Here is a 12,945-nt window from a genome sequence, read left to right on the forward strand (position 1 = left end):
AAATTCATAAATAAATAAAAAATAAAAACCCTGAACAATGTAGGTTTGATGGAAATCTAAGGTTACAATAAATGTTGGAACTAACTGATGTTATAAACCAAATGAACCTACTAGACAGTCATAGAACATGTCATTTCACCCAAACACATTTCACCTTGTTCTCAGTGCCTCATGGAATTTCCTTAAAAATTGACCACATACTCAAACAAGCAAATCTCAATAGATACAAGAAAATTGAAATAATGTCTTGCATCCTATCTGACCACCATGAATATCAACAGCAACAACAGAAACAACAGAAAGCTTCCAAACTCATAGAAATGAAACAACTCTATTGAATGACAAGGAGGTAAAGGCAGAAATGAAGACAGAAAATAAAGACTTTCTAGACACGAAGTAAAATGACTTTACAACATACCCAAATTTATGGGGCCCAATAAAAGTGGTTCTACGAGGCAAGTTCATCGCACTAATTGCCTACATTAAAAAAAAAAACTGAAGAGCTTTCATATCAGTGATTTAATAGTATACCTGAAAGCTCTAGAACAGAGAAAAAGAAAAAAGAAAAGAAAAGCAATAACACCTGGTAGGATTAGAAAGGCAAGAACAAACCACCACTAACTACAACAAAAAGCTGAAAGCAGTAAAATAGAAACAACAGCAACAACAAAAGCAAAACAAAGCACCAACAAAACCAAGAGTTGGTTCTTTGAGAAAATCAATAAGATCATCAACCCTCTAACCAAATTAACTAAAAGGTATAGAGAGAATATCCAAATCACCAAAATCAGAAATGAAAAATGAGATATAACAGAGAGTGAGGAAATCCAGAGAATCATGAGGGCATATTTTAAAGACCTGCATTCCACCAAAAATTGGAAAAATCTAAAAATAAGTGGATACATTTCTCAAGAGACACTACTTCCCAGCATTAAAACAAGATAATCAAGATCAGATAACCAATTTGAAGACACCTATAACCCCTAAGGATATGGAAGCAGTCTTTAAAGTCTCCCATTTCTGCCCCCAAAATAAGTAAAGGTCTAAGGCCTGATGGCTTTAGCACAGACTTTTAGCAGACTTTCCAAGAAGACTTAATGCCAATACTCCTCAAATTATTCTACAAAATGGAAGCAGAAGGAACATTGCCAAATTCATTTTCTGAGGTCACAGTCACCCTGATACCCAAACCACAAACAAAGAACCAACAAGGAATGAGAATTACAGAACAATTTCCTTTCTGAATATACATGCAAAAATACTCAATAAAATACTTGCAAACGAAATCCAAGAAGACATCAAAAAGCTCATCCACTTCAATAAAGTAGGCTTCATTCCAGAGATGCTGGGATATTTCAACATACCAATATCTGTCAATGCAATCCACCATATAAACACACTAAAAGGAAAAACCATATGATTATCTCATTAGATCCTGAAAATGGCTTTGACAAAATCCAATGCCTCTTCATAATAAAAGTCTTAGAGAGACCAGGGATACAAGGGAGATCCCTAAACACAATAAAATCAGTTTACAACAAACCCATAAATACATCGATGAAGAGAAAGTCAAAGTAATTCCATTAAAATCAGGAACAGGAACAGGTTGTCTACTCTCTCCACTTCTATTCAATATAGTACTTGAAGTGTTAGCTTGAGCAATGAGACAACTGTAGGAGATAAAGGGGATACAAATTGGAAATGAAAAAGTCAGAGTACTGCTTTGCAGATGATATGATAGTATATATAATTGAACCTGAAAATTTCACTAGCAAAATCCTATGGCTGATAAACAGTTTCAGCAAAGTAGCCAGATAGAAAATTAACTCACAAAAATTAGAAGTCCTCCTTTATACAAGTCACAAGCAGACTGAGAAAAAAGTCAGAGAAGCACATTTCACTATACCCTCAAATAATGTAAAGTATCTTAAAGGTAACTCTAACCAAGCAAGTGAAAGACTTGTATGAAAAAACTTTAAAACTTTGAGGAAAGAATTTGAAGATTTCAAAAATTCTGAAGATGTCCCATGTTCATAAGTCAATAGGATTGATATAGTAAAAATGGCCACCCTACAAAAGCAATTTACAAAACGCCTGACTACAGATTGGGAAAGAATCTTCACTAACCCTTTATCTGACAGAGGACTAATATCGAGTATATACAAAGAACTAAAGAAGTTGAAAAGCAGCAAACCAAGTAATCCAATTAAAAAATGGGGAACAGAGCTAAACAGAGAATTCTCGACAGAGGAATATCGAATGGCAGAGAAACACTTAAAGAAATGCTCATCCTCATTAGCCATCAGGGAAATGCAAATCAAAACAACCTGAGATATCACCTTACACCCATCAGAATGGCCAAAATGAAAAACTCAAGGGACAACACATGCTGGAGAGGTTGTGGAGAAAGGGGAACCCTCCTCCACTGCTGGTGGGAATGTAAACTGGTACAACCACTCTGGAAATCTATCTGGCGCTTTCTAAGACAATTAGGAATAGTGCTTCCTCATGACCCAGCTATACCACTGCTAGGTATATACCCAAAGTTTGCTCAAGTACACAAAAGGGATATTTGCTCAACCATGTTTATAGCAGCTTTATTTGTAATAGCCAGAACCTGGAAACAACCCAGATGTCCATCAACGGAGGAATGGGTACAGAAATTGTGGTATTTTTACACAATGGAATACTACTCAGCAATCAAAAAGGAGGAAATCATGAAATTTGCAGGCAAATGGTGGAATCTAGAAAAGATCATCTTGAGTGAAATATCCCAAAAGGAGAAAGACAAACACGGTATATACTCACTTATATAGACCTATAAGACATAATAAACATAATGAAATTTATACACCTAAAAAAGATAATCAAGACAGCAGACATGGGGTAAGATTATCAATCCTCGTTTTGAAAGACAGATGGGATACGCATTGAACATTGACAGGAGTCTACTGAGCGCATTGGAAAGACTCTAACTAGCGGTGTTTTCAAAGCAAAGACTCGTGACCAAACCTTTGGCAGGGTGCAGGGAATCATAAGAAAGAAGGGGAGTTAGACTGATGAGGAAAGGATAGGAGCTCCACAAGGACCAAAGATATCTGGGCACAGGGTCTTTTCTGAGACTGACATGCAACCAAGGACCATGTATGAATGTAACCTAGAACCTCTGCTCAGATGTAGCCTGTGGTAACTCAGTAACCAATTGGTTTCCCATAGTGAGGGGAACAAGGACTATTTCTAACAGGAACTCAATGGCTGGCTCTTTGGCCTCCCCACCCCCTAAGGGAGGAGCAGTCCTGTTAGGCCACAGAGGAGAGCTTTGCAGCCAGTCCTGAGGATACCTGATAAAACAGGATCAGATGAATGGGGAGGAGGTCCCCCCTATCAGTGGACTTGGCAAGGGGCACGGTGGAGAGGAGGGAGAGAGGGAGGGACTGGGAGGGAATGAGGGATCGGGACACGGCTGGGGTACATAGTTAATAAAATGTAACTGATAAGAAAAAAATAAAATACGAAAAAAAAAAGAAAGTGAAAAACTTTTGGAAGGCAAGGACATCATCACTTGGATAAAGCAGCAGCCTACAGAATGGAGATTTTACCACCTACTCATCTAATAGAGAACTAATATCCAAAATATAGAAATAATCCCAAAAGATTATTTCTATATTCAAATCAACAAAAGAAATAACTCAAGTAAAAAAAATGAGGTACTAACTGAAACAGAATTTTTAATAGAAGAAACTCAAATGGCTGAAAAACAGTTCAAGAAATGTTCAACATCCTTAGCCATCAGAGGAAACAAAGCAGAACTACTTTGAGATTTCATCTTATAGCTGTCGGAATAGCTAAGATCAATAAAATAAGTGACAGCTCATGCTAATGAGGATATGGAGTAAGGAAAACACACATGATTGCTGTTAGGAGTGCAAGTTTGAGAAGTTCTTATGGAAATCAATGTGGCAGTTCCTCAGGAAGCTAGAGACAGATCTATCTCAAGATCCAGTCATACACTCTTGGACATATACCCAAAAGGATGCTTCATCCTGCCACACAGACATTTCATCAATTATGTTCATTTCTACTCTATTCATAACAACCAGAAACTGGAAAGAACCTATATGTCCCTCAACAGAAGAATGGATAAAGAAAATGTGGCTCATGTATACTATCATATCATCTGCAAACAGTGATATTTTGACTTCTTCCTTTCTGATTTGTATCCCCTTGATCTCCTTTAGTTGTCTTATTGCTCTAGCTAGAACTTCAAGTACTATGTTGAAGAGATATGGAGACAATGGGCAGCTTTGCCTTGTCCCCTATTTCAGTGGGATTGATTTAAGTTTCTCTCCATTGAGTTTGATGTTGGCTATAGGCTTGCTGTATATTGCCTTTACTATGTTTAGGTATGTGCCTTGTATCCCTGATCTCTCCAGGACTTTAAACATGAATGGGTGTTGGACTTTGTTAAATGCTTTTTAGGCATCTAAGGAGATGATCACTGAGTGAGGTATCCCAAAAGCAGAAAAACACACATGGTATATACTCACTTATATAGACCTATAAGATAGGATAAATATACTAAAATTGATACACCTAAAGAAGATAAACAAGAAAGAGGGCTTGGGGTAAGGATGACCAGTTCTCACTTAGAAAGACAATTGGAATGGACATTGGATGTAGGAGAAAACAAGTAACAGGACAGGAGCCTACCACGGAGGGCCTCTGAAAGACTCTACCTAGCAGTGTATCAAAGCAGATATTAAGACTCATAACCAAACCTTCGACAGAATGCAGGGAATCATATGAAAGAAGAGGGAGTTAGTAAGACCTGGAGAGGACAGGAACGCCACAAGGACCAAATATATCAGGGCACAGGGGTCTTTCATGAGACTGTTTCTCCAAACAAGGACCATGTATGGATATAACCTAGAACCCCTGCTCAGATTTAGCCCATGGTAGCTCAGTATCTAAATGGGTTCTCTAATAAGGGGAACAGGGACTATTTCTGACATGAACTCAATGGCGAGCTCTTTGACCCCACCCCTCTTAGGGAGGAGCAGTCTTACTAGACCACAGAAGAGGACATTGCAGCCAGTCCTGAAGAGACCTGGTAAGCTAGGGTCAGATGGAAGGGGAGGAGGTCCTCCCCTATTAGTGGACTTGGAAAGAAGCAGGGAGAAGATGAGGGAGGGAGGGTACAATTGGGAAGGAATGAGGGAGGGGACTACAGCTGGGATACAAAGCAAATAACCTGTGATTAATATAAAAAAAATAAATATATAAAAGGAAAAAAAGAAAATGTGGCACATTTAGGCAATAGTGTATTACAGAGCTCTTAAAAGAAAGGAAATGCTAAAATTTGCAGGTAAATGGATGGAACTAGAAACAAAAATCCTGAGGGAGGTATCCCAGATCCAGAAAGAAAATATTGTATGCTTTCATTTATATGTAGATGTTAACTGTTAAGACAATGATAACTAACTACAACCCATGGAACCACAGAAGTTAGGTATAGAGTTGGAGCCTAGGGGTGACAGATCTCTCTGGGAATGGAAAATAGAATAAATAGTTATAGTTTGATAGTTGGATGGGATAAGAAGATCATGTGGGGAGGGTAGAGGGAGTTGAGGGAGGGAATATAGGGAGAGATAGCTAAAAGTAAGGGCCATTTGAGGGGGAAGCATGGAAAGAAGCTTGGAAACTTCTATTACAGTAGAAGTGTATGTGTATACATATATGTACTTATCTAATACATATACATATAATATATATTATTAAGGCCAACTAAATAAAATCCCCAAATATTGTGGGGAAGACAGAGCCCCAAATAGCCATCTCTTGTCAAAATGAAGCTTCTAGTACCAGGACTGGGTGACATCTAATTGAGTTCTTGGCCAAAAGGTTCCCATGAGAATCCCTAAATAACCCAGGTTGTTGCAAGCTCTATAGGTTGATCTACATAAACCGAGGGCAAGATCTCATCGCCAAAGACAATACCTATACAACTCACTGAAACATGGACATGTCTAGCTGGTGCTTACATAGAGCCTTGCTCCCTATCTTCTAGTGTCTTTGGTACAAGAGGGTACTCTGCATGTTCCCGAAGGAGAAACATAAACACTAACCCAGCCACAGACTGTTTGATCTAGGATGGGGCCCTGCCTGCAAGGTACGCTAAGGCAATGGTGGCACATAGCTGGTGGAAATAACCAACCAATATCTGATTTGGCTTAAGGTGGACTCCACAAGATGGAAGCCATACCTGACACTTCTCGGGTTAGATAGCCTAGGGACCTAGGGGAAAACCAAATACAAGTGTTTTTCTTATTTATAAATAAAGTGACTTCTAGTGACATTTGGCTATACTCATAGATCTGTGCTTTCCTCAACCATCATCAGAGAAGCTTCCTCCTGCAGCAGATGGGAACAAATACAGGGACCCACATGCAGACATTATCTGGAGAGTGAAAGACCTTGGAACACTCATCCCTGAATGGGATGTCTTTATCTATTCCCTCCCTTTAGGGCTCTGGGAACTCTGTGGAAGGGGAGGCAAAAGTGGACAAGAGTCAGAGGTATTGGAGACACCAAGAAAACAAAGTCTTCTAAATAAACATGAGCAAATTTCATATGAACTCCCAGAGACTGAGGCAGCAGGCACAGGGCCTGCACAGGGCTCCACCAGGCCCTTTGCATATATATAATGGCTTCCAGTTTAGTGCATTTATGGGATTCCTCTATGTGCGAATGAGTGGACCTCTGTTACCCGTAACTTCTCTTGGGCCCTTTCTTCCACTTCCTCCTTCTTCTTTTTCTTTGTTTAGGCTAATTCTGATGTGTTCATTATGTTTTATCTTACTATATTTTATTATATCATATTTTATTTTATTATTATCCCTTAGGATCCTGTTTGTTTTCTAATGAGAGACAGAAATGGGGAGAGATGGAGAAGAACTGGAATGACTAGAGGGAGCAAAACCGTAATTAATATATATTATGTGAGAAAAAAATGTTTTCAATGAAAGGGAGAAAAAGAAAAACAGAAACTTAACTAGAAAAAAAATGGTACCAGGATTGCAGAACACTCCTGTGACATTCCTGACCATGTTATTTTGTGGGAGCTTATGGGAGGATTTGGAACTTTACCCTTGAAAGGACATTAGGTACTTAGAATTCAATGGGCTGTTCTGTGGGAGCCTGGAATAGAATTCTGAGTCCTGGCTTGCGACATTTCAGAGGGAAGTTTGTTTGAGAGTTCCTCAAAAGCTCTCCATTGGGGCTGTATATGCGATATTCTGAGTAGAGAATGGGTGCTTTATAGTCCATTGGACCTGCAGAATAAAAGAAGATAAAGGCACCACTAAGTAAAGCTTCTGCTTTACTGGGCTAACTGATGCTCGTCAGATGAGGCTGAAAAAGCATCTGTGATTAAGAAGGGACCAGCATCGCAGAGGTGAAATCTCCTGGATTATTTCCCTCAGCACCAGCACACCGAAGCCATCATCCAGAGGACGCCAAGGCTAAATTTCATGCTGACAGCACAGCCTAGTAAGATGTTAAGAGTCTCTGTTGCGGCACATGGTTTGAAGGCATGAAGGAGTCATGCAGAGTGGCTAAGGCTTGGAACATGTGGTAGGGTCAGAGTCCCAGAAGAGAGACCAGTGGGGAAGGTGTAGCCAGTTACAGTGAAGACCTGAGCAGTGCCTCTCACCAATGCTTTATTATTTGTTCACATGCACAAGCCTACACACAAATGGAAACTTCTCTTGTGCCCACATGCAAGTATTAATCACAGGAGTGCCTGGGTACATATGCAATCTCAAAACAAATACAAACACGGGCCTCCCAACCCACTCAGAATCCCCCCAACAAACTGGTCATAATAAATTGCACAATGCCATCTACAGAAGATTCTTTGAAAAGCACCGGCTTCCAAAGGAACAAGGGATGAGGGTACATGAACAAACTATGTAAGCCAAGGAATTGACCTACATTATGAAAAGATTCTGAAAGCATACTAAACACCGCAAGGGTTATAGAGCACATTTAAGCCTTTCAGACATGAAACACACACAGATCAACTACTCAGTGCTTGAACAAGCTTGCACCCCCTCCTCTGGGCCCTGAAGCTCAGGAGGGAAGTGCAAGGAGGGAGGTGGAGCCAGCTGGTGGATCCCAAGGAATGACAAGGATGGGCTGGGAGGCTTCACTGCTCCAATTCAGACAAGACCTGAAAGCAGAAAGGATGAGATGAGGACCACGTAATGACCATGAATCCCTTTCCTGACTCTCTGCCCTTTCTTCTCTGTCTCCCACAACTGAACATTTGTCACTGTGACCAGTGGACAGACCTATTTGTGTCTGAATTCCCCACCTCCAGACTCACCTTCCCTCATTTCTCCATCATGGGCACCAACCTACTCTGGTGAAGCTCCTGGTCTCTAACCATAACCTTCCTCATGTCAGGAAAGTGACTTGGCTTTCCACTACCCACACCTCCTGGCCTAGTGCCAGGTTGTGTGTGTGTGTGTGTGAGTGTGTGTGTGCGTGTGCACACATGACTGTGTGTCTGTGTGGTGTGTCTGTCTGTGTCTCTCTCTGAGTGTTTGTGTGTATATATCTGTTTTTTTGTGTGTGTCTGTATGTGTCTGTATGTCTGTGTGTGTGTGCTTCTGTGCAAGTACATTGGTGTTTGGGAGTATGTGCAGGTTTGTGAAGGTCAGAGGGCAATCTCTTGTGTCAGTCTTTCCCTTCTTGTTTGAGGGTTGTTTTGAGCCCAGTCTGAGGGCTCTGACAAAAACATGATGGTTTAATTGTGGAAAACAAAACTTTTTAATATTTTCCTTCTGTCATTCGTCACCATGTTTTAAAATGTTTGATTTTAAAAATTACTGCTGGAGTTGCTGACCTGAGGCTTGTGAAAAACTGTCAGATGAATTTTAGCTTGGGATTAGGACAGTACTTGTAGACATTTCTGAAATGGCCTTAAACAGACGTCTGTTGTTTCGTACTATGTACTTTCATGGAGCAGCATCCTCGGCACTAGCGATTATAAGTTAAATGTACCAATCAACTCTGGAAAACGTGGAAGATATATTATGTCCCACAAGGTCGATCAAGCCTTTGGTCAAGATCTAACTCCCTGCATGAAAATAAATCCATGCACATTTGTTTTATCTGTAATAAATGGTAAACCTACATGTACACTAAAGACTCGTATTAAAGTGAATTTCTTTACAGTTTATTATCTGTACATGTGTTGTTTGTATGCCTACCTATTCTGTGTGCCTATATACAGGGCGCTGAAAATATTTCCCAGATGAAAAGGGGTTGCTAGATAGGAAGTCTCCTAGGTTTCATCTCCTACCTTTCCAGACCCCTGTGATCAGCCACCTCTCCAGCTTCACTCTGCCCCTTCCGTTCCAGCAGCTCTGTCCAGGGTGGCTACCTCCTACATTCCCTAGGCCCCATCTGCCTCTGGGCCAGCGGTATCTGGCCTTGCTTTCCAGACACACAAGACTTTCAATTCCCTTCTCAGATCACAAGGCCCTGGCCCTCTGGGTGGACCATTTTATGATTTGGTGGTAAAATACACCTTGAAAAGGAATCCAGGCTGCACATCTTAACTGAAATCCCTCTGAAACCAGAGACCAAATCTTCCATGCATGCAATAGACCACCAGAGCGTGCAGTAGACAACCACAGTGTGCAGTAGACTGTGGACGCAGACCTGGGTGGGCAATCAGGATGCTGGGTTCTATTCTTCCACTTGATATGCTGCCTTCCCTGAGGCCAGTCCCTGCAACCCCCAGGGGCCTCAGTCTCCTCTCTCTCTCTCTCTCTCTCTCTCTCTCTCTCTCTTGATATCAGGGTGTCAACCTATCAATTACTGCTGAGCACAAAACTTGAGAAGCTGAGTATGTGCTGAATAATTCCCAAGTGGCTAGAGAAGTCAGCCTCGGAAGTCTGGGGTACCCAGCCCCAAAGGCATTCCAACTAACCCCGTGTACCCAGCCAAGACCAACTTAGCCCAAAGCTTCCCATCGCTGGGCCATCTCCATCCCATGCTCCTTTTCAAGAGGCTAGCTACCTGTTTATCTGTGAGTCTGGCGCCAGGTCGAAGAAGAGTTCTTCAGAGTCATCAAGGCCTCAGCAGCCTCTAGTATCTCCTGACACTCTGAGGTGTCAGAAACCAAGGCCTGGTCAGAGGCATTGGGGCCCTGCAAAGGAACGGGTGTGAGGAGAACATGAGCCTTGTGTCTGACACCTCTTCTCAGAAGCACAAATGACCCCTCCAACACCCCCAGTGCTCAGATGCCTCCAGTGCCCACTGCCAATGTCTAGACAGCCTGCTCTACATCCACTTTGCTCTCACCACCCAAGTTTCCGGAACCCTCACTTCTGCAGGGACCTGTGGCATCAGTGGATGGCGGTCCGTGACAAGACATGGCATGAGGACCATATTTACGCATCTAGAAACAAGAGGTGAGGGGATTAAGCACTTGGGTGTGTAGGCAGCACCTGTAGAGGGAGACTGGCAGGATTTTGTGGTATCAGAAGGTGGGAATCCATAGGACTGTGGAGACCTTAGACCCCATGGCTTAGACATGCCTATTGTCCTGCACAGTCTGCTTTCCTCTCCACAAACTGCTCCTCCTACCGAAGACACATTTTTTTTTTTAAAGAAGATATCAGGGAACCACCAGTGTCTACATTTTAAGTTGCGAAGTCCCTGGAAAGATACTGTGACCTTTGGTTTTCATGGAATGGTTCTCGCCAGCAAATTGCCCAGCCACCACAGATCATGAAAGACAAGGCTGGAGCATGTCCAGGAAGCTTTCTCTGCTGGCCTCTGGGGTGACCATTTCCATTCATGACCCTAGGTTTCATTGAGATCTCCTGTCTCACCGGTCTGCTCTGATGTAGAGAAACAGTGTGCACATGTTGAAGGCCCAGTGTGTGGTGGCAGGCCTCATGCTGGCACTCTTTGCAATGTGACAGGTGTAGAATATTTTGTGCCAAAATGACCTCTAGGAAATGGATGCTTGGAAAAATAAAGTTACTGGCACCAAGTCTCCAGAGTAGGGACTGCCAAAGCGGGAGAGGGCCCTGTCCCACCCTTGGTCTGACTTGCAGCTTTCTCCCTCCCCTGCCTTTGTCCTCCTCCTACCCATGATCATCTTCTTCCTGATCCTATGGAACCAAGCCCAGAGCTGGACACACTGACACAAGACACAGCCAGCTCCACCGCCCTTTCTACTCACGGGTTGGGCAAGGCAGAAGCCCCATGTAGCTGCATGTAAGGAGAAACTACCAATTTCTGGTCCGAGGTCACTGCCATGTATGGCAGAGTTGGAAGTGCTGAGGGCCAGCAGAACATCTGACGCCCTTGGGAGCTCCCCTGTAGAGACAGCGATCACAGGTCGGGATTGGGTTCCAGGCCAGCCATAAAGAGAGGAGGCACGGGGAAATTTTAGACTGATGGCAAGAACCCAGAATGCCAGGGCTATGACCACATCTTCAGAAACCCTTTCAAGCTTAGCATGCTCTATTGACACTGAGAAGACTGAGGCCCCCTGAGAGGTGATGTTTCCCAATTTCAGCACAAGGCAATGTCCTGAAATGTTAGAGGTGGGAATCCTGACTTTAAGACACAGTTAAAAAGGGTCTTGACAGTAGCTGGTGAGAGCCCCCCACTGTAGCAACAGATTCTTACCGCTTGGTGGCTTGTGGAGGGCAGGTCTTCAGGCTGGTACACAGTGTTCTCCCTCTCGGCTGTGAAAGACCAAGAAATCCTCCCCACCGGCTGCCCACCTGCCTCTTCTGAACATACTCATGGCTACTCTGAGGACTCATCACCATAGACCTTTTCAAACCCCCACCTCAGCCCCCACTCTGCCCCCAATCCCCACCCCTATTCCATGACCTCTACTTCCTGCAAATAAGTGCTACCTATCACTGACATGATGTCATTTACTACCTGGGCCCACTGAGGTCCAGGGTGTACGCCCAAGGTCATACTGTAATTCTGTGACAGGGCTGGTCACACTTACTAGTGCTGTGATTCCCTCCAACCAAACAGAGGCTCCCTCCCCAGCCAAGGACACTCACTGTGACCTCTTGAATTGGCAGGGGACTTCTTGCCCTGACTGGGGTTTTTTCTGGGGACAGTTGTTCTTGGTAGTCCAATCTGGCGTCTCTTTACAGGTGTGCCATGCACCATCTCCTCAGAACTCAGGGCAGGCAGGGCCTCGTTTTCACAACTGTAGGGAATTGAAGGACACCTGCTGGCCATGTGCAAAGGGGGCCTGACCCCCCTTATGCACCCAGACACCATACTCACGAGGATCCAGCACAACTGGGACTCCAGCAGACCTGAGAATTGGAGGAACGGGCTTCTCACCTGACTTGTATTTCATCGCCACTACTAAGGCCTCTGCCAGAATGAGCTTCAAGTCCACTGAGGCCTGGTTCAAGTCCCACTTCGGCTCCAGCCTGGTTCTCCACGTTACCTTCTGAGATGGAGGGGCAGGAGGGAACAGCTGGGTTGTCTTTTGGTTCCATGCTTCTGGAGTGGAGAGCAGAAACACCACTGTATCCCTATGACCCAACAGTAACTGTTCTTTTTTGAGAAACATAAAAAAAAACCCTCCAAAACCAAAAACCAAGAACAAACAAACAAAAGAAAACAACACAAACAAGCAAACAAAGAAAACTGCTGACTAGAATCTTCCAACACACTCACTGCTAGTAACATTTCTTCCTCTCATGGTTTCCTTTTGCCTTCATCTCCTATTCATACTCACACAGTCAACATCCTTCCCATATTGTCTCACTCGCCCACCACCTCCCCACATCAGCCTCTGGGCATTGGCTCCATTATGAGATCAATCTGCTCAGGCTCATGCCACAGGTATTCCAGGAATACGTCAGCAGCCCCTGGCCT

General features: G+C 43.2%; 1 protein-coding gene across 1 annotated transcript; it reads right to left on the minus strand.

The window, feature by feature from the left end:
* Positions 1 to 8,169: 8,169 nt before the first annotated feature.
* Positions 8,170 to 12,563, minus strand: LOC129665449 (doublesex- and mab-3-related transcription factor C1-like). The gene is made up of 7 exons (XM_055592118.1): positions 12,403 to 12,563; positions 12,111 to 12,262; positions 11,716 to 11,774; positions 11,264 to 11,400; positions 10,375 to 10,471; positions 10,090 to 10,219; positions 8,170 to 8,230 (listed from the first exon to the last, which is right to left on the minus strand). The coding sequence occupies exons 1-6, from the start codon at positions 12,561 to 12,563 to the stop codon at positions 10,094 to 10,096; spliced, it is 732 nt and encodes a 243-aa protein (XP_055448093.1). The 3' UTR covers positions 8,170 to 8,230; positions 10,090 to 10,093.
* Between the last annotated feature and the right edge of the window lie 382 nt (positions 12,564 to 12,945).

The sequence above is a fragment of the Psammomys obesus genome, unplaced genomic scaffold, assembly GCF_907164565.1.
Source record: "Psammomys obesus unplaced genomic scaffold, mPsaObe1.curated_primary_1811, whole genome shotgun sequence".
Taxonomy (NCBI): domain Eukaryota; kingdom Metazoa; phylum Chordata; class Mammalia; order Rodentia; family Muridae; genus Psammomys; species Psammomys obesus.